Source organism: Nothoprocta perdicaria, unplaced genomic scaffold (assembly GCF_003342845.1).
Source record: "Nothoprocta perdicaria isolate Ctin4 unplaced genomic scaffold, notPer1 scaffold_2, whole genome shotgun sequence".
In the NCBI taxonomy this organism is placed as follows: domain Eukaryota; kingdom Metazoa; phylum Chordata; class Aves; order Tinamiformes; family Tinamidae; genus Nothoprocta; species Nothoprocta perdicaria.
Window position 1 is genome coordinate 10,239,901 of NW_020455204.1, and position 22,491 is coordinate 10,262,391.

At 35.4% G+C, this 22,491-nt stretch overlaps 1 protein-coding gene across 1 annotated transcript in view; it reads left to right on the forward strand.

Moving 5' to 3' along the window:
• ARAP2 (ArfGAP with RhoGAP domain, ankyrin repeat and PH domain 2) overlaps window positions 1-22,491 on the forward strand; it is a 105,326-nt gene that overhangs the window by 9,587 nt on the left and 73,248 nt on the right. Inside the window, exons 4-8 of the mRNA XM_026037803.1 lie at window positions 3,843-3,928; window positions 4,478-4,822; window positions 7,279-7,348; window positions 12,135-12,255; window positions 16,058-16,239. Coding sequence (XP_025893588.1) covers window positions 3,843-3,928; window positions 4,478-4,822; window positions 7,279-7,348; window positions 12,135-12,255; window positions 16,058-16,239 — 804 coding nt within the window. The remainder of the gene's footprint in view (window positions 1-3,842; window positions 3,929-4,477; window positions 4,823-7,278; window positions 7,349-12,134; window positions 12,256-16,057; window positions 16,240-22,491) is intronic.

The following is a 22,491-nucleotide window of genomic DNA, read 5'->3' on the forward strand; positions in this document are numbered from 1 at the left end:
AGATCTAGATTGGCCATCCCTACAGATGTAGGCTTGTACGCTGCTGTCATAGGATGCCTACGTCGTACCTAAGGTGATTTCACAGTTGCTTTTTGACTATATACTCTTCTGACTATATAGTCTTTAAATTGCTCTTTTAGGAAAGTTCTCAGGACTTTGGATTTTTGTCATGCATCTCCAAACTTCTTGTATGCCAGTAAATAACGTTTGATGTAGGGTTCTTGGAGGAGAGCAAAATATTTTGGTTGCGGTCAGTAGCGAAAGGTGTGAAATGCCAAAGATGTCCTGAGGACAGCCTTTTGACTCCTGCCAAGTGCTGGGAGGTGCAGTAGCTAATGAGGCATCTGTGAGATGTGGTGTTTTTTAATCCTGCTTTTGATCTATCGGGACACCAAACCAGGAGTTATGACTTCTGTAGTTTAGAAGCATGTAGATGATCTGCATTTTTGGTTCTTTCTTTTCTTTTAATGTGATTAATAAGGGTAGCTTTCTTTTGAGCTTTCTTTTTCTTTCTTTGTGTATAATGTCTTGCTAGTGACTTAGAAATACAAAATAGAACTTTTTTATTTAGTTTGATGACATAAAAAGTTCTCTAGCCTAGTATTGTTTTTGATACGTTTGGTAATGAGGCACACCAAGAAAGTTTGCTAGCAGTTTTTCTTATATTGTAAAGGCACTAAAATACAAAAATACAGTACCATTAAACTAGATTAACTGTTGAAATTGAATTGTTATTCCTGCTAGGGGTGAGATTTCAATTAAAGTAGTATTTTACAACATGCTTTCTCTGATCTGAAGATTTAGATGAGTTATCACTTTCATGTATGTTAACTTTCTTTTTCCCAACTTTTATTTATAACATGCATTTTGAAAAATTCGCAGTTAATTTCACTTCTATTAGAATGCTGTACAGGAAGTTCGTAAAGAAAAGTCATAAACAAAGGACCTAAGATGTATTTTATTAATAGGTATCAAATATCCTAGAAACAAATAAGCAAGTTTAGGTAACACTGCAACATTGTATCTGTGATTTTAGTACTTGTGACTGCACCTTCATTTTTCTTGGAATAGTTCCTTTTGAGAACATAGTTTATATTATATAATAAAGTCTAGTAAATTGTTAAGCTGACTAGATGAAGTTTGTTCCAAGTGATTAGAAGCTGGCCACTCACATTCTTCCTGTTCTGGTGGTGTGAAGAAGAAAAGGCAGTGTTTTATAAGGGAGTGCCTGTTGAAACAGGTCATGAGTCACTAAAGACTGGAGGTAAGTCAGCATGAGGGAAAAGGGAATTAAGGCGATAAAGAGAACTTGTCTTTCTCTTCTGTCGGGAGGGAAGAAAGCTGGAAGCAGAAGCTGAAGAAGAAACAGCTTTTTATAATGATTGAGTAGTAGCACAAATGATAAAGAGTAAAAAATTATCATTGCCAGTTCAAATATGTTAGAATTTGTTTTTCTCTGAAGGAATCCTGGTGATTTCAGGCCTGAAGAGTGAAATATTGGCTTTATTTCTTACCCTAGATTGTGGGACTAAATTAGATGTGCCTACTGAGGACAGTAATCTAGGTGAGCTTGTTAGCATTGTGATACTGGGGATTCTGGCCAGAATATGAATATTGAAACTTAGAAATAAGCACTCTTAATCCTTTATAAGAAGGAACTTTTACCTTTATGGCCCTGCTGTAAAATCATATTGCCAAAGCATATTTCAAGGATCAAGCTGGGGAGGGGTTGTAACATTAGCTTTAAAAAAAGACTATGACAATGTTTCTTTAAGGAGAGATGCCTGTCTTCAAGTCCTCCTGTCCCATGCCCTGATTCCCTGTACGCTGCACCACAAGAAAAGTGCAGTGCCCCTTGCCATTCAGGTTGCTTAACTTGCTGCTGGGACCAGGAAGGCTAAAAAAGCAGGTAGTTTCATTTACTTAGGTTTTAGATACCCAATTTCTTTTTTGAGGGGATTTGCTTCTCGTGTGTAAGGACCACATATATCCAAAGAGAATGTATGTGTGATATATATCTTTTAAGAAATTCTCTTTTTAAGGGTGTTTGCAGAAAAAATGCTGCAGTTGCCTAATTTTTATATAATACTTTAGAGACTTCCAGGAGATAGAATATGAGAGTTCTATGTCTTTTATTTAGTATGAGCATCTCACAGAGTAATCCTATGGCATGTGTTTGGGATTTAATCTGAGTAGAATCTGTGTTTTTGTGAAGAGGGAAAAATATTCCCTCCCCACAACTTGTTTTTGCAGACTTCTGGTGTTCAAGAGGGGCTAGCAGTAGAAATTTTTCGTAGTGACTGTTTGAAAGCTCCCTGTACCCACTTGGGCAGATGTTGAAGATTCCTTGGGGAGATAGGCTAGACATAGAACGTGTATTGGAGAGTTTTGCCTGGTCAGTGGAGCAAGGGGGAGGAGAGGAGCTCAGCTTCAGTGGTGTGGTAGGAGAGTTCATCCATCTGATCAGCCTTCAGTTGTATCCTCATCAGCATATGAAGATGAGAGATCCTAAACCTTTTTATTTAAAGATATATGTTACAGATTAGACTTTTGGTTACTGCAGAGATAAGAGTGCTACCACTTGGGAGATTCTGATCAGTGCAAGCATTTGATAAGCAATAGACTGGTCACTTTTAAGTTTACCATTTGATTTGTTTATTTTTTTTCCTTTTTCTTTTTTTTTTTTTTTTGTCTAATCCTTAGAACTGCAGTATAGCACATTTCTTTCTTTCTTTTTTTTTTTTTTTCTCCTTCTTTTCTTCTTTTCTTTAAAGGATCTGGCTAGCAGAGGAAGCCAGAATGTTCCCCTAGGATTGCCCTCTCAGCAGCTTGTGATTTCTGCATTTTTTTTCCTATACTTACATGTATTCAGCTTTTGGCTATGCTCTTTTCAAAGTTTGCCTTTTCATGTTGCCAAGATACATCTCTCAAGTGTAAGATGTAGTACTGTTTCTCAGAAAACAAATGGCAATAGTTGTGAAAGCTTATCCACTTTTTGTTTTTCACTCTTCAGCTTCATGACGTATACCTCAAAGTTTAAATGAATAAATTAAAATGCCTCCATTATGGAACATGAAGCTGTTCATTTTAGCTTGGTTTTCTAAAGAAAGAAAAATGAATATCGACTGAGAAGCTTGGTAATGCAGCAAGATTGACAGGACAAGTTTAGGAAATGCAAAATGTAATGTTCTTTATTGGGGTTCACGTTGGCATTTCGTACACTGAGCAGTTTGTGATAAAAACTTCTAAACAAATATTGATAACCAAAAAAGGCCTGGTGCCTTTTAGGAAGAAGTAGTAGTCAAGAAAATGCTAGATATATTTGGTATGTCTGAGGAATTGTTTTTACTGTAGGAACTCGAATTTTATCGTAACTTTATCCTTCAATTATTCTGAAGGTTTTATGTTTAATCTGGAAAACAAGTATTGACACTAAAGACAGGCTGACAGTAGTGCGTCATTTGCGTATACTTTATATATTCAGCACATGTCTGCTGACCTTAGAAAATTTCAGTTTTAAAATAATATTCATTGTACTTTCAAAAAAATCTAATACTTCCATGCACTGAATTTCTTCAATTTCTTCCTTTAATTTGTTCTGCAGCAGTTTTTTTGGACTTCCTTCAAATATTTTTTGCTATTGTTTATCAAGTATAATTATTTAAAATGGGAATATTGGAAATAATATTTCTTAAGGTATTGATGTAAAATGTCTTTCAAAAATGCATATCATTTTAAAATGAAGCAAAAATAGCTTTGCTAATTGGAGGATTTGTGTGTGACTTACACCTGAAGTAATTTTAACATCATCTACTCTTTCGGTACAAATGTTTATTTTCTAGGAACTTCATGGAAGTGAATTCTTGGATTATGAAAATAAATTGGATCTGGAAATGAATGAAGAACACGCTTTTCACAAGGAATGCTGGTATTAAATAAGAGCTTTTTTTTTTTTTTTTAAAAAAAAAGTTAAATTTTAGAATTGAGGAAATTGATCTTTATTGATATCCCATAGAGATCTCTACCTCTGAAAGGCACAGCCATTACTGTGCCTTCTTCTCTTTGAATCCTCATTCTCCTAGATAACTGTGCTTGATACTTCCTTATTCTGCATCTTCCCAACCATACTATAAATAAAATCGTTGTCTACTCCTGCTGTGTGGCTGTGGTCAGTGGTCTGAGCAGATCAGCTCATGGGTTCCTTAAATTTTCAGTCTGTATTGGTTCCTATTAAAGGGGAGAGAGAGCACTAAAGGAACCCGCAAGTATTGCCTTACTGTTGGTGCTAATGATTGAAGAAAGTGGGATTCAGTTTTGGTCGTAATTAAAACATATATCATGTTTAGCATTGGTCTGTGGTTACTGCAAAAGTAAAACGTAATAAATGTGTCTCAAGAAAATAATCCTAATTATTAGTTTTATTTACTTGTGCATTATGGAAATATGTTAAGAGTAATATGTGCTTTTTTCTTTGTAGTTCCGTTGGTAACAAGGAAGAGAAGACAAAGGACTGTGTGAGAAGTGAAGCTCTGTCTCCTGAGAGCAAACCACTGCTACCAGAAGAGCTTGAAAGTGATTCTGTATATTCTGTTGTGGAACAACATTCTTTTTCTTTAAAGAAAAAGAAAAGTAAAGCTAAATCCAGTAGTAAAATCCACAGTGAAGATTCAAATTGCTTGAGCAGTGAGGGAATGCATCTTCGAACTTTTGACAGAGATCCAGCTTTGAATATAAACGAGTCAATAACACCATATGCTTGTTTTTATGGACCATCAGCAAAGAAGGCTAAAGCTGGATGGCTGGATAAATTATCTCCTCAAGGGTACAGTATTTGTAATGATTACTGTATAACTGTGAAGGTTGTATTTCTGTTGTATTTTACACACCTTTGCCCATTAGTTGATAGCATCTATAAAATGATAGAATCTCTAAAATACATTTGTAGATTTAGCTGACTCGACTGGTGCTGTTAGAAGCAGTAGAGTTAAGAACAGAGGATGGTGGCTTTAGATACAGTATCAAGTAGATACAGTATGTACTGTTTCCAAAAGATAGTTTACCATAAAATTATTATTTAGCAAGAGTGTGTAGAACAGTTGGAGTGTAATTAGTTTTGAATCACTGAGATTCCCTGGTTAAATTTAAAGGACTTGTTAAATGTGCTTTACTAAATGATTTTTTAAAATTTTTTCTCTCTCCCATAATGCCATTTCACAGAATCACACAGAATCACAGAATAGTTAAGGTTGGAAGGGACCTCTAGAGATCATCTAGTCCAACCTTCCTGCTCAAGCAGGCACACCTACAGCATGTGGCACAGGGTGGCATCCAGGCGGGTTTTGAAGACCTCCAGAGAAGGAGACTCTTTGAGAAAAGAGAACAATGAGAAAACATTGAGAGAAAAGGAGAACAATGAATTATTTATCCATTTATTCATCCATCTGAATTATAGTTTTTTTTCTTTTTTATGAGTGTTTGAGGTTGGCGGATTTTTTTTGTTCTTGTTGTTTTCATTTATTTACTTATTTTTTAACTAAGCCACCTCATTTACACCTAGCACTTTGACTTTTGTCAAGAGAAGGAAGCTTTTGAAACTGTTTCCTTAAATTACTTCAAATTGTAATTTGTCATTTGAAATACAGTTTCTCTTTTCAGTTAATTCATTCTACATTTAAAGTCATTGAGTTTATTCTCATCGTATATACGACCAAGTTCAGTTTTCACTGTACCATATGAAGTTTTTTGTCATTTTAATGGAAACTAGATTTTACGTTAACGTTAACGTTACGTTACGTTAACGTTTCTTAAACGTTTCCAGTTTAAGAAAAAATATGATTTATTGTTGTCATATAATCTAAGTTAATTAACCCGGAGCTGCTATTTAATTAAAGTTTTGATAAACTACGGCAATCTACTAATCTTAAAGCAGAGCACTCATTTAACAGGAAAGGGAATAATGTTGGGAAAAGAGATGTTGGAATAGGGTCCTGTTCTTGCTTAATTGGCTGTTTAATGGATTTTAGAATTGAAACTCTCATTTAGATGGTAACTAATAGGCTGTCAACAAATTTAATGAACACAGTGAACTATGTAAGGTTCATGAAAAATAATTTTTAAGCAGGTCCTTATTGAGTGAGTTAACAGCAAACTGAGACAATGAGCTTCTAATCAATGATCTCCAACAGATGGAGATCTCCAATGATCTCCAATAGATGGAAAATGAAGTTTTATGTTGTACTTGTTGAATGATTTGGGATGACCACCAGTAATCAGTTGGCCTGGGATAAAGGGCATGGGAAGAGAGTGTGCAGAAGAGGCTGATGATGGAAGATATCATACCCTATAAACAGAGATGCTCTTCTCATGATACATTGAGTCATTTTAGACTTGATTTTCCTTTTTGGACATTTTACAGTGCATGCATCTCGTAAAGGTATGCTCTGTATTCAGCTTTTTCTGCATCTCTGAGAAAAATGTCCTGCCCTCCTCCTTTATACTTGTTAGTTTCCATGTATTTTTTATGCTTTCTGTGAGAGAGCTAGAGAATTTTGAAAAGGGATATAATCAGGAATAATTGAAATTTCAGAAACACTTTTACTTCCACTGTAAGTTTATCAGAGCAGATTAATGATTCATTTTTGGAAGAATAGAATATTTCACTGAACTGAAACCATTGCAGTGTCATATAAAGGCCAAACCAAGTCGTCTTAGTGAGTGAACTAAGCTGATCGAAGGGTGATGCCCTGCTGGCTCCACTGCTCTATAAATGTCTGAGATCTCTGGTAATATCCAAGTCGGAAGATCTCTGGTGAGGCTCTGCTTCTAGGCTCCCTCTCCAGGCCTTGGGGACAGAGAGTCCTGCGAGAATGTTAATGTAGCTAAGCTTTGCCTACAGGGGTTGAGCAGAAGCTGTGTGGAGGTAAGTAAAAATCATTGTTTATTCTGGGGAGCAGGATAATTAAGTGACTGAGAGGCTATTTTCTCATTATTTCAAAAGTGATGTAGCACACATGGGCAGGGGATAAACACACTTCATAAGTGTGTAATCCATTAATATTGCACTTACTGTTTTCATGTTTGATATTTTTATTGTATTTGAAATTTATTCTACTTTCGAAAAGATGTAATAGGGCTAATATTTATTTTAGTTTTCTGAATGTTTAGGTTGAAACACAGTAAGTTACATTATGCTTTAGCATATTTTATTTGCATTTCCAGTGCTCTTAGAAATGAGTGCAATTTGTCATCATTTCAATTGTATTAATTTTTTATCCACAGTAAACGAATGTTTCAGAAACGCTGGGTCAAGTTTGATGGAGACAGCATTTCCTATTACAATAATGAAAAGGTAAATTACGTGATGATTTGAACAAAATGTGTCCCTGTAACATAATGAGGACCATGAAAGAATTCAGAAAAAAAATACAAATGTCCTTCAGGTCTTAAGTTATTGTTAATCCTCTTTTCCTGCTTCTGATCCTGACCTTTTCAGTTAGATACCAGAACTTCATATTTTATTGGAGGGGGAAGGCTGCTGAATTCTATGAAACATAACAGAATCATGCAAACCACAAAATCAAATGTGTTTTTACTGGTAGCACCAAACTTTCATGGGAATGCAGCACATTGGATTTTTTGTTTGTTTGTTTTGGTTTTGTTTTGTTTGAAAGAAGGTTTAAGCTTGGTGTGAAACACTTTAAACCTGAAAAGTAGTACTACCTTACTCTATTTTTTTTTCCTCCCTGCCTGTCTTCTAGGAGAAAAACTCAAAGCATTAGAGTAGCTTGCATTTGGGTCTGTTAAAAATCAGCATAGTGCTACTAATATCAGCGATTCATCTTTGCATCTGTAGCTATGATTGATTCTTGCTAAAAGTTTTGTCATGACCTAGTTTAATTTGCAGGGTCAAAAGATATACCTCCCTGCCTCTCTTTCCAATTTTAGAATGCTTTTTTGATTCAAGTATTTCTCCTTTTGATATATGATTGTGAAATGCATTTGCAGATTGTTCCTTTCAAGTGAAACTGTGTTTCCTGTATGAAAAGAAGATTCACAAAGACTCGTTTGCCCTCTCACTACTGATTTTCACAAGTAAAATATGTTGTTCTTTAGGGCCCTGTCTTTAAAACTTGCCTGCTTGCCTTTTTAATTTTTCCTGAAACTATTTCTCATTAAGTCTTTTGTATTTTTGTTCTCTATCTGGCACACTTGAGCTCACCACAAAACTTTATTTCTGTTGCTATGTGATCAATTTACTTAATTTCTCTTCTTAGAAGAAATAAAAAGCCCATTAAGCTTAAAAGTGGTAGGCACATATAATGTGCTTGTTTGGTGGAGGTGACATTGTATGCATGTGTAATATTAGAAACACTGTAAGATTTCCTGTGGAACATGCATATTACATTAGGAACAAAAGACAATTTCCAGTAAAAGCTGTTGATCATTATGTTGGGTTGTTGTAAACAGGAAGAATTCTGTCAACACTTTTAAACATGTTTTAGTAGATGATGAAGAGAAAAAAATAGAAGAAAAAGTGCAGTGGGTTCTGGAGGGCTGGGGAAATTGGATATAAAGGTCTTTGGAGAAGCTGGCTATCAGATGGTTGAAAAAGACTGGAATCTTCCAGAAAGGTTGGAATCTTCTTTGTCTCTGTTCTTTTGTAAACGGAGGAGAAAACCTCAGTCCTGGGATATAGACAGATGCTGGTTGATCTGTGTGTATGCAATTTGACCATGCCCGAGTGTTTGACTTAACTTGATGAGTCACTTGTTTTCAGATGTGTGAAGGTTTTAGGAAGGCCTGAAACAAACTTGACAGCTGGGGATTTGATGAAACTCTTGTTTGTAGGAAGGATGATAATATACTGTTTATCCATAGTTCTCAGTGCAAAGCTGAACTGTGGTGTCATTGTTGGGCATGGAGTTTTGGTCCAGTAATCTCTGCTGGATGATTTCTCCCATAGCCTGGTAGGTGGCTACCAGCACATTGCATTTGCCTGTGTGTTGCTACCTTGATGCTGTAAGTAACTATCAGCAGACACTTCAAGACTTTCATGCAGCTCAGGAGTCAGCACTGCTTGTTCCAATAAAAACTGGCACAGTCAAACAGTTCAGTGCTCAGGCAACATGTCTTGCCTCTGACTGGTTTTAAATGACTAATTATATTTAAATAGGGAAGCTGTGTTTTTTTTTTTTTTTTGCCTTTTTTTTCCTAAGCTTCTAGATTTAATTAATCAGACCCCTCTGTCCTAATGTGTGATTGTCCAAGAACACTCCTACGCAAACAAGCTATTTCTGAGGAAGTGTTACTCTTAGCTTTACAAATCTCAATTAAAATGGTTCTCAGAAGAAAACCAGTCCTTACAGAGATATTTTACTGGTTATTGTAAGGAGTATAGAGGTAGACTGAATGATTTTGAAGAGTGTTGATTTTATCTAGAAACACTGCCTCTATTGAATCGCTGTATTTGTTACTTGAGTTAGGAACTTGAGAGGAATTATTGTCCAAAAACTACATCTTACAACACAGTTAAATTTTTAAGAAGGAGAATTGTGCTACATGACTAATCAAGAGTGAAGCGTGTGGAGGAGTGGGAGAGGAACATTCATGAAAACATGTACTGTGACCCACCCTACCATTTTTCTGAATGATCTAAACCTGAGTTGTCTAAAACTTCTTCTAACCTTGATCTAGCTGAGAGTGTCCTTTTAGTCAGTACAGATCTCTGCTTTCCTTTGTACCTGCATATATGAAGAAAAATATTCATTTCCTACAAGCAGCATCTGACCTAGGAACTGTTTTTGTTTGAATCACTGATGCTACTCATTTCATCTGTTCGCAAGATGATGTGGTCAGAGCAACATCCTGTGTGGTTTTGTCTTTAACAGAATGTGGTTAACAGAAGCAAGAGTAAGCTCAAGAAAGGAAGATACAGTTTCAGAATTCTTTTCATCTACCAGTTATGCACAGGTTTTATTTCAGAGTTCTTCCTGCTTTCAGCAGAAGAACTCTGGTGCACAGTTTACAGTAAGACAAAACTCCTGCTTTTATTGATTGGTTTCATTTAAAAGCACCTCAGGAGCTCAGAAAAATAATGATTTGCAGGGGAAGTAGTTCCTATATTAAAATATGTTATGTTGCATCTAAGCTTAACAAGGAATTAAATTTCTGGGAAAAGAGAAGAATCAGTGTAATTCTTGGAATAGGTCATAGTTCGTCTGTTGCTGAAGGAAACTCAAAACAGTGCCCAAACATGTTTTTACAGGCCTTTAAGGACAGCTCTGAAACATATCTGATAAGGAAGGGCTCCACTGGAGCCCTGTATTGGAAAGTAAACTGTATTGGAAAGTAAACATTTCTCTTAAAGCAGTTGATCTTAGTAAGTTTACTTCCTTTTCTTCCTTTTTTTTTTGTTTGTTTGTTTTTTGTTTTTTGTTTTTTTTTTTGTTTTAAAATAATTCCCCTGATTTCTTTTCTGGAGTATTTGAGAGAGATTCTTGATCAACAAGAGATCTTGAAATAGTAGGCATTATTTCTTGCATATGAAAGAGAAGCAGCTTTAGAAATGTGATTGAGAAGTTCTCATGGTTTAAACTATATTTGAAAATATATATGCCTTGAAGAATACTTAAAAAGCTTTAGATGTTTAAACAGTAAAACCAAAACTATGCTCTTAAAAAGAAAGCCACTTTAAAAAAGTAGGTAAAATAATATAGCTATTATTTCTAGCTTATATACTTATTAGACCTTAGTCTGAGATATTCTCTTACAGTACCAAATACTGCCAGTAGATGCCTGCAAACACCATAATATAGTTGTGTTTGAATACCTTTAGAAATAACATCCATGCAAGGTTTTGCTTTAGTACTGTGAAGGATCAGTAGTTAACATGAGATCTCACTTTTTTTTTAGCAAATAGAAAACTGCTGTGTTAAAATCTCTTTGAACAAGTACAGCCATAATGAGAATAGATATACAATACTAAGATCATTCTGAGTGAGGGAGTGTAGTGTGTGGTGCAGTTATAACAACATGTGATTTTTGGCTCTTTTTATATATTTTGGGTAAGTTACAGTTGTTCAAACAACACATCAACACATGTGTATCTAACCTTGGAACATCATAAAAATGTGAATTTGTGAAGGAAATATGTTGAACTCCGTAAATAGAAAATATATTCTGTGCATCCTCCGTCTTAACCTTTACAGTGGTTGGTACCTAGAGTACTTATATAGTCTTATTATAAGAATTAATACTTTAGGAAGGAAGTTATTACAATGCAAAGTCCTTATGGGGAGCTGACTCTTGGGATATTCCTGCATGTGGTTAATAAACCAAAGCAGTAAGATATAAGTCTTGTGGTAATTCTGTTTTCCTAATTTGCTTTAATTTTAAGTTCAGCAGTTCTGATTGCATAATTGAAATATAGAAAATTTGGAAAAAAAAAATGGCTCGGGCACCAAATGATGATTACAGGAGATTGTTTTCCTTCCACTTCATACAGTAGCAAAGAATCAAGCTACGCTAGAAATATCTCTTTATTGACAGAGCAATGGATATTTGCAGAGAACTGGTGACACCTTTTTAGTTTATCATTAGAGATGAAATCAGCTCATTTATTTACCCTTTTTCTTGTTGACTAGCCACTTAGGGGGAAGGGAAGGGATAGAAATTTGGAAAGTTGATACCTGAGAAAGGTACTTTTTTTCCTTTTTTTTTTCTATCTCATTCTTTTCAAAGAGCATTTTATTTTTGATAAAAATTTTGTGAGATACTTACCTTTAATGTGCAATTGTAACTTAAAGTGAGAGTGTGATGTTAGTGTGTCAAGACAATTCTTGAAATGGAGTGTCATTTACATATATACCATATGCATTATATCTCAGTGTGGGATTTTATTTTAGACATCAGTAGGTATGCACAGAGATGTAACAGTGAAGTTGGTGATATGTAGGTAGTAAAATAGTTTACTAATTGGTACAAATTCTATTAATAATGTTACAGCTTCTAAGAACGTTATAGATAAACCTCCTAAACGTCACAGCAAGTAATGTGACATTTAGATCGGGTATCTAAATGAGATATTTAATATTCCCTGGGACTTATAAGCTATTTTTATGGTGTTTCTATTGTAGGAAGTGTTCTCTAAGGGGATAATCCTTCTTTCTGCTGTAGCAACAGTAAGAGTTCATGGGGAGAATAAATTTGAAGTTGTCACATCCCACAGGACTTTTGTCTTCCGGGTGGATAAAGAAGGTAAGTGGAGTATGTGATTCTAGTGATGACTGCTAGAAAGTCATGGTAGTGATTGCTGGTAAATATTTTTGTGAAACACAGTGTGTAAAGTCTCACTATCGGAAGTATTCTTGGAATCCAGCTGTTTTAGGCTCATGAAATAGTGAGATTTAGAATAAAATTAGATGATATGATGATATGATATGATCTAACTTAAATTATGGTCTAGGTACAGTGAAAATGGCTACTCAAGTTTTAGGACTGCAGAGAAGTTATATGTGTGTGTATATGTATGTGTACACATGCACAAATATATTTTTATTATTTCTTTTGAGGAAAGAGTGGAATTGTTTTATTTTTATATCATCTACAGCTTGATGGACTCTCCCAGATTCTGTGGAGTAGGTGAATTAATGAATCTCAGTTAACACTGCTCAGGACTACTGAAACCTCCTTGAAGCAGATCAAGGAAATTTCTTATTTCTCTTCCATGCCTGAAACCTTTATATTGTGATCATAATTAAAAAAAAAAAAAAAAAACACCTTCTGTAGACACCAAATTGAATAAAGTTTGATATATTACAGTCTCAAAGTTAATACTGAAATTTTCCACACACAACCATTTGTAAGATCTGTGCTCAGGCAAAAGCACCTTTTCTGTGAAGTGTGTTAGGTGTAGGCTGAACAACTGTCTTATGCAGATTTTGCAATTTACCTTTCATACTGTCATTCCTATTTAAAATATTCTTGATATATTCTATGGATTTAAAACTCATTAGATGCATAGATAGATAAGCATATGTCAGTTCACACAATGTAATTGTGTAAGCCTGTTTCCTTAGGAACCCAGTCCAAAGTGGGTTGGCAAGACCATCAGAAAATCTCTATTACACTGGTATTTGAAGGATCTGATTTATGATCTTTAGCATAATTGTATCCTTTAAACTCTGATAGGCTTAGTTTGTAGAAAATCTGCTTTGAAGCACTGAATTTGTTGGGGAATGACTTTAAAAGAATACCAATCAAGCATGCTGTTTTCCAGCTCTTCCCCACTCTGTACTTCCCAAACATGATGTTTTTTTTTTCCCTGGGCATTCCTTAGCACTCACTAGAAGCACTTAGAGTCTGTGTGTTCTCAGCCATCTGCTCTGAGTCACTGCTTGATATAAAATCGACAAAGAGAATCAGTGAAGTTGATGGCTTGGATGTGATACTGTGATCAAAGAAAACCTGGATTTTTCTGAGTGTTTTCTTACTGTCTTACACAGTATTTTCACCAATGTATTGATAGAGAATACAAATGTAAATAGGAGGTTTTTGTATATTCTAATTTAATGCTTTATCGACTGACAGCTATAATATGTGAAATCAATATTAGTGAGTGTATAATTTAACTTATTTATGGAAATAATAAAATGGAATACCTAAGGAGTACTTAAAAGTTATGCAGTATATATTTACAGCAATACGTGCCAGCCCCATTATAGCTTAGGGTCTCTCCACATTTCCATCAACTCCCATTTTTATGGGTTATAGCTTGATAGTAAACATTCGCTTTAGGCAGTAACAGAAACGCTTTAGGCAGTAACATCAGTGAACAAATCCGTACTAGATTTGGCTCAAATCATTTCAGGCATTTTATGCTGTTAGCTCAGTTAAAACAGATCTATTTTATTATTTTTTGTCTTTGCTTTCTTTTAAAGGCTTTTTTTTTTTTTTTTTTTCTCCTTTTGGTTACACACTGGAATGCAGTGTGTACGTGAATTTTGCCAGACCATAATTTGCTTTATGGACTATTGCCTTTGAATATTGTAAAAACATTAGCAGCTTATGCTTGCTTATAAAATATTTAATACTGTCTATTCAGAACAGCCACTTGTTTTACACATGAAATTTTATTTGTATTTGGTACGTAACCCGCTTGGACAGAGTGGCTTCTCTTTAAAGCATTTCACTTAAGGTGAGAAATATGTGTTGGACAAGCAATTTGGTCCGTAGTATATCCAGAGCTGAATGATGCATTCACAGTAAACTATGTAAACAACCCTACTTGCTCTCAGGTATGGGCACAAACTTGTTAGTTGATTCTAGTCCTTGTGTGAGTTTGTGTTTGAAAATTGCACTGGGGTTATTCCAAGGGTATTTAACCTCTATTCAAAGATTTTGAAGTGGAGACTTGTATAAAAAATTCACACTGTGGACCTCATTTGTTAGCTTTCCTTTCTTTCTGCCAGAGTATTAAAAATACAGAATACTATTGCAGTGTTCATTCACTTCTTTCTCCTGGTACCTGCATGGGTCTTCAATCAATAGACTGTAGTGTTCATTTTGTTCACATTCAGTGTTCCAATTTCTTTTTTTGATGATATATTGAGAAACACTTTTTTTGATTCATTTAAGTATCCAAATGTAAAAAAAAAACTGTATGTAAAGCTTTGGGAAGCTTAGGAACATCTAGGGGCAAAAAAAAATTCTATTAATTGATAATACAGATTTAGATGCAAGATCTGTTCAAATATAGTCAGATTTTATTTGATTTTACTGAAACAGTATTAAAAGTACTTTAGGTTAATGTGATGCCATCAATTATTCTTAAAAATTCTATTTTTTAAAAATTTTAAGTTTGTTTTTTTTTTTTTAAACAAATCTTAAACTCTGAAGAGGAATGAATGCTCAGGTCATCTGTCATCCCAGTGCTAAGTTGTCAGGCTGCAGTGTTCCTCTTCAAATCATTCCTTCGTCCTTAAGCACTTTTATTTGTTCCTTCTTATCCATTAAAAAGTTAATGCATTATTGTTTTGGGGGTGCTCTGAAATCCTGGGAAGGGCTTTTGTGAACTTTATATATGCCGTGAGCAGAACTTCTTTTTCCTTTGGTGAGCCAGCCTGTATATGTAGTCAAAATTTCACAACCTTTAGAGGAAAGAAGTGAAATTTTCACATTATTCGTATCAGAGGGGACAGATCAAATTTCTTCAAACTACTCAGGATTGAAATATATTGTTATTAATCTGGTGAATGTGTAAACATAGTGGACTGAGGGGAATTTTATTACTTTGTTTATCAATTAGTGACATAACATTAATTGTGCACTGTTAATGTTATAATTAATTATTGCTAATTGACAATTGTCAGTTATTTGCAATGTTTTGAATAATGATAATGCATGCAAGAGGTATTTAAATGTCCATTTTTTCAGTTACTCAGTTCCCTTCCCAACATCAAGCTTAGCCACTATACCTTAATGGAATAGGTGGTAAACTGCCAAATATTTTTGCATAAAACATGGCCAAACATAGAACGGCAAACAACTTGCCTCTTCAGTGACAGACAGGCTCCACAATTTCTGCTCTTGTAACTTCTATAGTTTTTTTTCTGTTTATTTTCCAAACTGGCGACATTCCACTTCTATGGCCTCAGTCTTCAAGTTTTCTGAAATTAAGCATCCAAGCACCAATAGTCACAATTTTTTGAGTATGGACCATCAATTTGTATTACTTTCAGTTTGCTTGTTGAATATTGGAAGTTAAGAGATTGGACATTTTTTTTTTTCTAATCTCTCCACTAACAGGGATCTGACAGGGGTTGTGTTTAATTATGCCTTTATTTTTATTATTCCGCTTCCCACCCACCCCACTTCCTTCCCACCCTCCTTTCCCACTTCCTATTCAAGGTGGATGTTCACTTGGATCCTCTGATCTGGTACAGTTATTCTATATGACAGCATAACATAACGCAAAGAATAGGAAACCCAGTATGGTAATGAAGAATAGAGCTGCTGCTTAACATATAACCTGTCTTTGTCTAATTTTTTTTGTTTGTAGAAGAAAGGAATGACTGGGTTAATACAATACTCAATGCCTTGAAATCACAGTCTGATAATAACTCTCAGCCTCGAACTTCTGTTGCCCCTGAGAAATGTGGATATCTTGAACTGAAAGGATACAAAACCAAAATCTTTATTCTGCTTCAGGGGAATACAGTGTGGATCTGCAAAAATGAGCAGGTAATTTTTTCATATTCTTTTTGTGAATGAATACTTATAAAGATGATTTAACTAGCGAGTTAGAAATTGATGGCTCTTAGTGAATAGATACATTTCAATATAAATGTATTTCTTTTTATGTAGTACTTTTGTTGCTACCATTCTCAGAAGGCTTCAAAAAGTAGGAGAAGTATCATTATGTCTATTGTATAGTGGAAAAACTGAATGTATAGTGAGGTGAAGTGAAAAGCCCTGAGAGTCACAACAGGTTAGTGGCAGGGCTGCGATTAATTCACTCTTTAAGTGTGTGTCATAAGCACTCTGCTAATGCAGAAGGTTTGTTTTGTGCACTGGTTTCACTGTCCTCCTGTTATACAGTGTGGTAGCGAGTACATAAATCAAATATGTATCAACTCCTATTCTTTCTGCTTTTAGGTTGACCAGTCTCTGTTGTAGACAATAGCACCATAAACAAATCCAGTATAAAAAGAAAAGAAAAAAGAAAAAAAAAAAAGAAATAGGTCCATAGTTCAGCTCTCAAAATCTAGAGTTTTTCATATTGCTTGAATGATTATATTCACTTGGGAATGATTACAGCATGATATAATTTAGTTAACTGTGAAGCTCCTACCATAGGATTCTGTGTATATGGAGGATATATGTGGATAATTGAGTTCAGTGAACAACTGGGCAAATCAGTGGGGAAAAAAAAATCTATTGCTGGACATTGAGTGAAAGGTATTATTTCTTTGTAAGGAAATCCTTGACCCACAGGTCAAGAATTGCTGGAGCCTGGGAGAGTATTCTGAGGAGCTGTTGTTACGAGCTTGCCTTGTTCTCGTGCCCTTGTTTAGGGAAAGGCAACAGTGTGAATACTATGTTTGTTAGATCTTTCATGTAACCCTATTTCACGTGTCCTTCTGGTAGAAGGGGAAGAGTTATTCTGAAGTCACACAGGATTTGCTCTCTAGACAGCCCAGAGGCCAAGCCAAAGCAGCTTGTGTATGCTCTTAGCCCTTGCCCACTTTTGCTAAACCTGTGTGAGGCAAACTTGTATATAGGCAATCTCATGTTTCAGATGTGAATGCTGTGACAGTGAGAGTTGTCTTTGTTGTCTCAATTTATCTCCCATTGCCCTCTTCTTTGTGAAGCTATTCTGATGGATTTGGGGGCCAATCCCCCCAAATGTTCAGCAGTATATCTTACTGTTCTTTCCTATGCATGGCAGGATTTGAGACTCAAGAAAGTTTTTCTTTCTACTTATCCTCCAAGGAAGTTAAGACATTAGATATGTTGTTTCAAACCAATCAGCAAATATTGGATCCAAAATTGTTGTGCAGCTGAGACATGATAATCTTGTCCAATTTGTATTGGCTGCATTTCATTGAACTTAAGCCTACGGTGTGTTTGGCTTATTGAACACCCTGTGAAGGAATTGGTCTTCATAGCTGAGCACAGTACATTACAACTGTACTGATATCTCTGATCTAGATTATGGTAATGAGCAGGAGATTTGCCATTTAAATTATGTTTTGAACTGGAGTTTGTTTTTAATAAAAAAGGAGCAGATTACAGGTAACCATGTTTCTCTTCAATTATTCCAGTAGAAGGGATTCAAATTCCTTTATGTTAGTTTCATCACACAATACTCGAATGCTAAATGTTATTGTGCTACCATGGTTTTGAGGTGTTACATTGATCAAAATCTGTGAAATATGATAATTTATTTTCATGTATGTAAAGTCACTGTTTGTGGATATTTATTGTCCCTGGATACTTCTGAGGGTTCCCTTATGCATGTACTGATCTTATTGATTAAGGGACAAATATGGTACTTAAATGAAGACTACAGACTCAGCAGAGCAATTTCTCTTTTGCAGCACTGTAGGTCATTTGAAACTGACCACATCTCCCTCGAATCTTAGTGGGAGGCATCCAGTTCCTGCTCTCTTCTTTCTTGTTCTGCTCGGGTCTAGCTGTAGAGAGCATCTTTCTTGCTTCGTGTAATCTCTTGGCCTTTCTCTGCTGGTAGGGAGCAATTCCCAGTTCTACCTTCTTTCCTGAGTCAGTTTTTCTGACTGTGTTGCATGAGGACTGTGTGTGTTGATTAAAATACTGCTCCAGAGTCTTTTATTATTAAAGAGCCCTTGGCAGATCTGTTACATCTTCTCATGGCAAATTATGAGTGATCTGAAATAATGTAAGACTGTTTGTTGTGTTTCCCTCCGTAATCCAAATCTGTTTTCTTCCAGTTGCATATGCTTGTTGACTGGGAGTGTGTGTGTGTTTGAGTGTGTGTGTTGGATCTATTGCTTGTGTGGCTGTATAGTTAGTTGTATGAGCTCTGCCCTTTCAACATTGATTTTAGTTTAGTTTTAGTTGATCATGAAAGCACACCCTTTATATAGCTTTTATGTTTATTCCCTTTCTCTGCATGGGCACTCTGCTGAGATCACTGCAGTGCAGCAAGAGGCAAAACAAAATAGAGCCTGAAAGGGGCTGAAGTTCTGAGGTGCTGCCTGCCTCTGGTTCTTGTGCTTGTATGAAAATTACAAACAGTGGTGCAAAATGAGCTCCATCCTCAGGGTGAATTACTAAAACTGTAGAAATATAAAATGGTCATAAGAGATTTCTTGAGAGATTCTCTTTTTGAATTAATGTTTCTCTATCCACATGACTTTTGCCTATTTGGAAACTGGGAAGAACAGATTCTGTATTTAATCCAATGTGCTTTAGTTGCTTCTCTCGGTGCCTTTCACATTTTATTTTCACATTCAAAATCAAATCTTCTTGATTTTTATTGCAGTATTTATGGAAAAAAAGTAATATGGTGTTAAGTCAGTAGAGGGCTCTGGTGTTCTAAAAATCTTTCTCTATTTAAAGTTTGTATTCTGCCCAGTAATTACCAGGCAAATATGTCCAGGGATGTCCTCGAATCCTGTTCATATTGGAATTCACATCCACACTAAAACTACTCCCAGAGAGAATTAGGGAGGTTTATTATAACTGCACTGCTAAAAGACACCTATTTAGACTCCTTACAATGTTGAAATGAGATTGGATCAAGCTGATTTATTGATTTCTATTAAACTTGATAGAGAAGAGTCCACTGGTACTTTAAAAGATTTTTCTTCATCATTAAAAGTGGAGAAGAACCTAAGCCAAATACCAAATCCTAACATAACCACCGTGAACTTTGTGAAGTTCAGATTGAGATCAGAACATCATGTCTCAGACCCATTTCTAGTTAAAAAGTGATTGGTTTAGCTCAAGCTTCTGGCAGTGATATAATGCTAGTATGAAACCATCAATTTCTTTGACTCTATGTAGTGTGAATTTCTTAAACTTCCTCACTGGAGCAAAAGTGAAAAATAGATCGTAGAGAATCAATTTGTTCAACCTGTAACTCACTGAAATTCCCATTTCTATTTCAAAACCATTCGTGCTTAAATAAAAACGTGTCATCTGGTCCTTCCTGACAGCTTAAACCTTGCCTTGAAATGTCAGTCTTGCTGTGATGATGCCAGTGATAACCTCTCCTCCGAGATCATCAAAAGGGCTGTCTCGAAATCATGTCCGCTCTGCCAGAATATACTGTCTTTGTTAGGGTGTATTCAGTATTCTCTGGTATCTGAAATAAGGGAAGCCCTAGGTCTCACAGTTTTCACATGAGTATTTGGCGCTGATAAAGAAAATTCAGGACCCTCTTGGTCACTGTCTAGACTGATTCCAAATTAGGTGCATTTACCTGGGAGATTTATGGAAACCTTGTCAAATAAAAAAGACTGAGAAATAGCATGTGTGGCTGCGTGCCAAGATTATTTGTAGTTTTTCTGCACCTGATTGGTGCTAGGTCAAGACTTGAATATTGAGAAGAGAGTATACTCTGTTACAATAAATAAATAAATAAAAACCCTTATGGTTTATTTTGGCTCAATGTCTTCCTGTTTCAAGAGTTTTTTGTTCTGTTTAAGATTGAAATGATTTGCTCTGTGACAGGTGGAAATGCTTGTATGTGTTGACTTAACCAGTAAGTTGTACTTGATAATTTTAATTGCTACTCTAATGCCAGTGGTGCATTTAAAGCAAAGCTGTGTGAGAGTATAAAATGTATTATAGGAAAGGGCATTAAACAGACAAAAATGGAAAAGGTAGAATGGATGGGGTATGTTGAAGAATTCAGAGATGATACTTGAGTTTCACAGGCTGAAGGAGAGAGGAAAGTGAATGTCACTAGAATGAAACTAAAGAAGTATCTGTGGGTAGTTTTCTTTTCTTTCTTTCTTTCTTTTTTTTTTTTTTTTTTTTTTAAGGTATCTATTAATTTTAACGTATCTCTATTATACAGATTTAAAGAGGAATCTTTGAAATGAAGTACCAGAGATGATGGTGAGATTCAGAGGTAGATTTATAAGTCTGTTAGTCTTTGGTACTGTGGCTATGAAAATAAAGACCATCTGCAAAGGAATCATTCATTAGGAAATGCCCTCTTTATGAACAGGGTACAATCCTGAATAATAGTCATGAACAGGATAGGTGAGGAGAAACTCTCAAAAGAAAAAGTAGGGGTAACGTACAGTAGAAAGTGTGTCAGACAAACAGGAGTGAACAGTTAAATGAAGTCTTGAAGATGAGTAGTAGTGATTGCTTGTTGTGCTAAAGAAGCACGAGAAAGACTGCTTGCATTTTGATTCTTCTCTGTGTCATCTTGATGACATCTGTGAACGTGGGATGAGCATGATGATGGCAACAGCAATATGAAAGGGGAAGCTGAATCTAAGTTGTGCGGAGAGCAAAATAGTTGCTTAAAGATTTTTCAGAGCTAGTAAGAAGCCCTGAGCAGTAGTTCAAGTGCCAGCTAAGATTAGCGGATGCTAATTCAAGCTAGGGAGGTATTGTGATGTTAATATATTACAAAAGCAACTGACAGAGCTTTGGAAAGGGAGTTAGGAGAGAAGGCAGGGGATTAAAGACAACAAAAGAAAATAGGAGAAGGAATCAAGAAGACCTGTTAGATAGTCGCTAGGAGATATTGGGAAGAGAGAAGTTGGGATAGAGGAAGATGTAATTATTGCAACTGAAAAAAAATCAGAAGAAACAATTCCTGCCTCCTCTGCTTTGCTCTTTCCTCAAACCATCAGGAACATGTGTTGTTTGGGAGATAACCTTCCAATAACTAGGGAAGGTCTTTAAGAAGAATGATAACTGGTGATAAACCACTTCTGGTGAGAACTATGAACATGTAAACAAGTCTATGAATGAGTCTGATTTGAGATTCCTTAAATAGGTGGGGAAGGCAGAATATCAAACGAACATTTGTCCTCATTTGATTCATTCAGGTTTTACTCTTTACTTTAAAATCATGCAAGTCTATAGCATATTTAAAAAAATTAAAATTCAAGGAAATATGTTGGAAAGGAAGAGGATTGCTATGAACAGAGCATTAGTGACTGAAATAGAAGGAAATGATCCTACCTCTCTTAAATAACTTTATTTTCATCAAGCTGTAGCTGGGATGCAGCTGGGATGTCCTCTTTCTCCAGTGGTTTGTTGACATCAAATTCATTCCATGACATTCAGAACCACTGCATAGATGAATTGCTGCTCATGACATAAGAAAAAACTAAGTGGGAGTTAACTTGATTTCTGTAAGAAAGTATAAAAAAAATTCTTTTCTGCTTGAAGCATAAGCATAACGAGCCATTATAACCATTAGATGGGGGGAAGAGGGTTTGCTCTTCTCCCTCTGATATAAATCAAATAGATTTTACCCCAACCAAAAAAAAAATCAAATTTGAAATAATATGCTTTTATAGTATGAATTACAGACAAGGATAGTGTGACAGTGACTATTTATTTAAGGAAAAATCTACATTTTACATTAGAAAATAACGTTCCAATATATTGAAGGTATTATTAAAGAACATGCATAAACAGGAATTATGTTAAAGAATACTTAAAAAGTCTAATAAAAAGTTATGTTCTGCAGTGAGCAGTTGAATTAAACTTTGGCTATGTATTTTTTTTCTTCTTGTTTGTTTGTTTTTAATGTTGTTAAGATGTGATTAAGGTGTAAAATATCTAAAGTAATCACAGAGTGTGGTAGAAAGCCTCACTCTTCTCCCCGGTGATCAAAAGCTTCCTGATTAGTTTGACTTGGTGTGAAAGGTAGAGAAGGAGGGAAGGAAATGAGTAAGACATCAGCTTCTCAGTAATGTTAAGTCAGGCTTTCTGGTAAACTAATACCTATCCAGCCAGATACCTTGATCATAT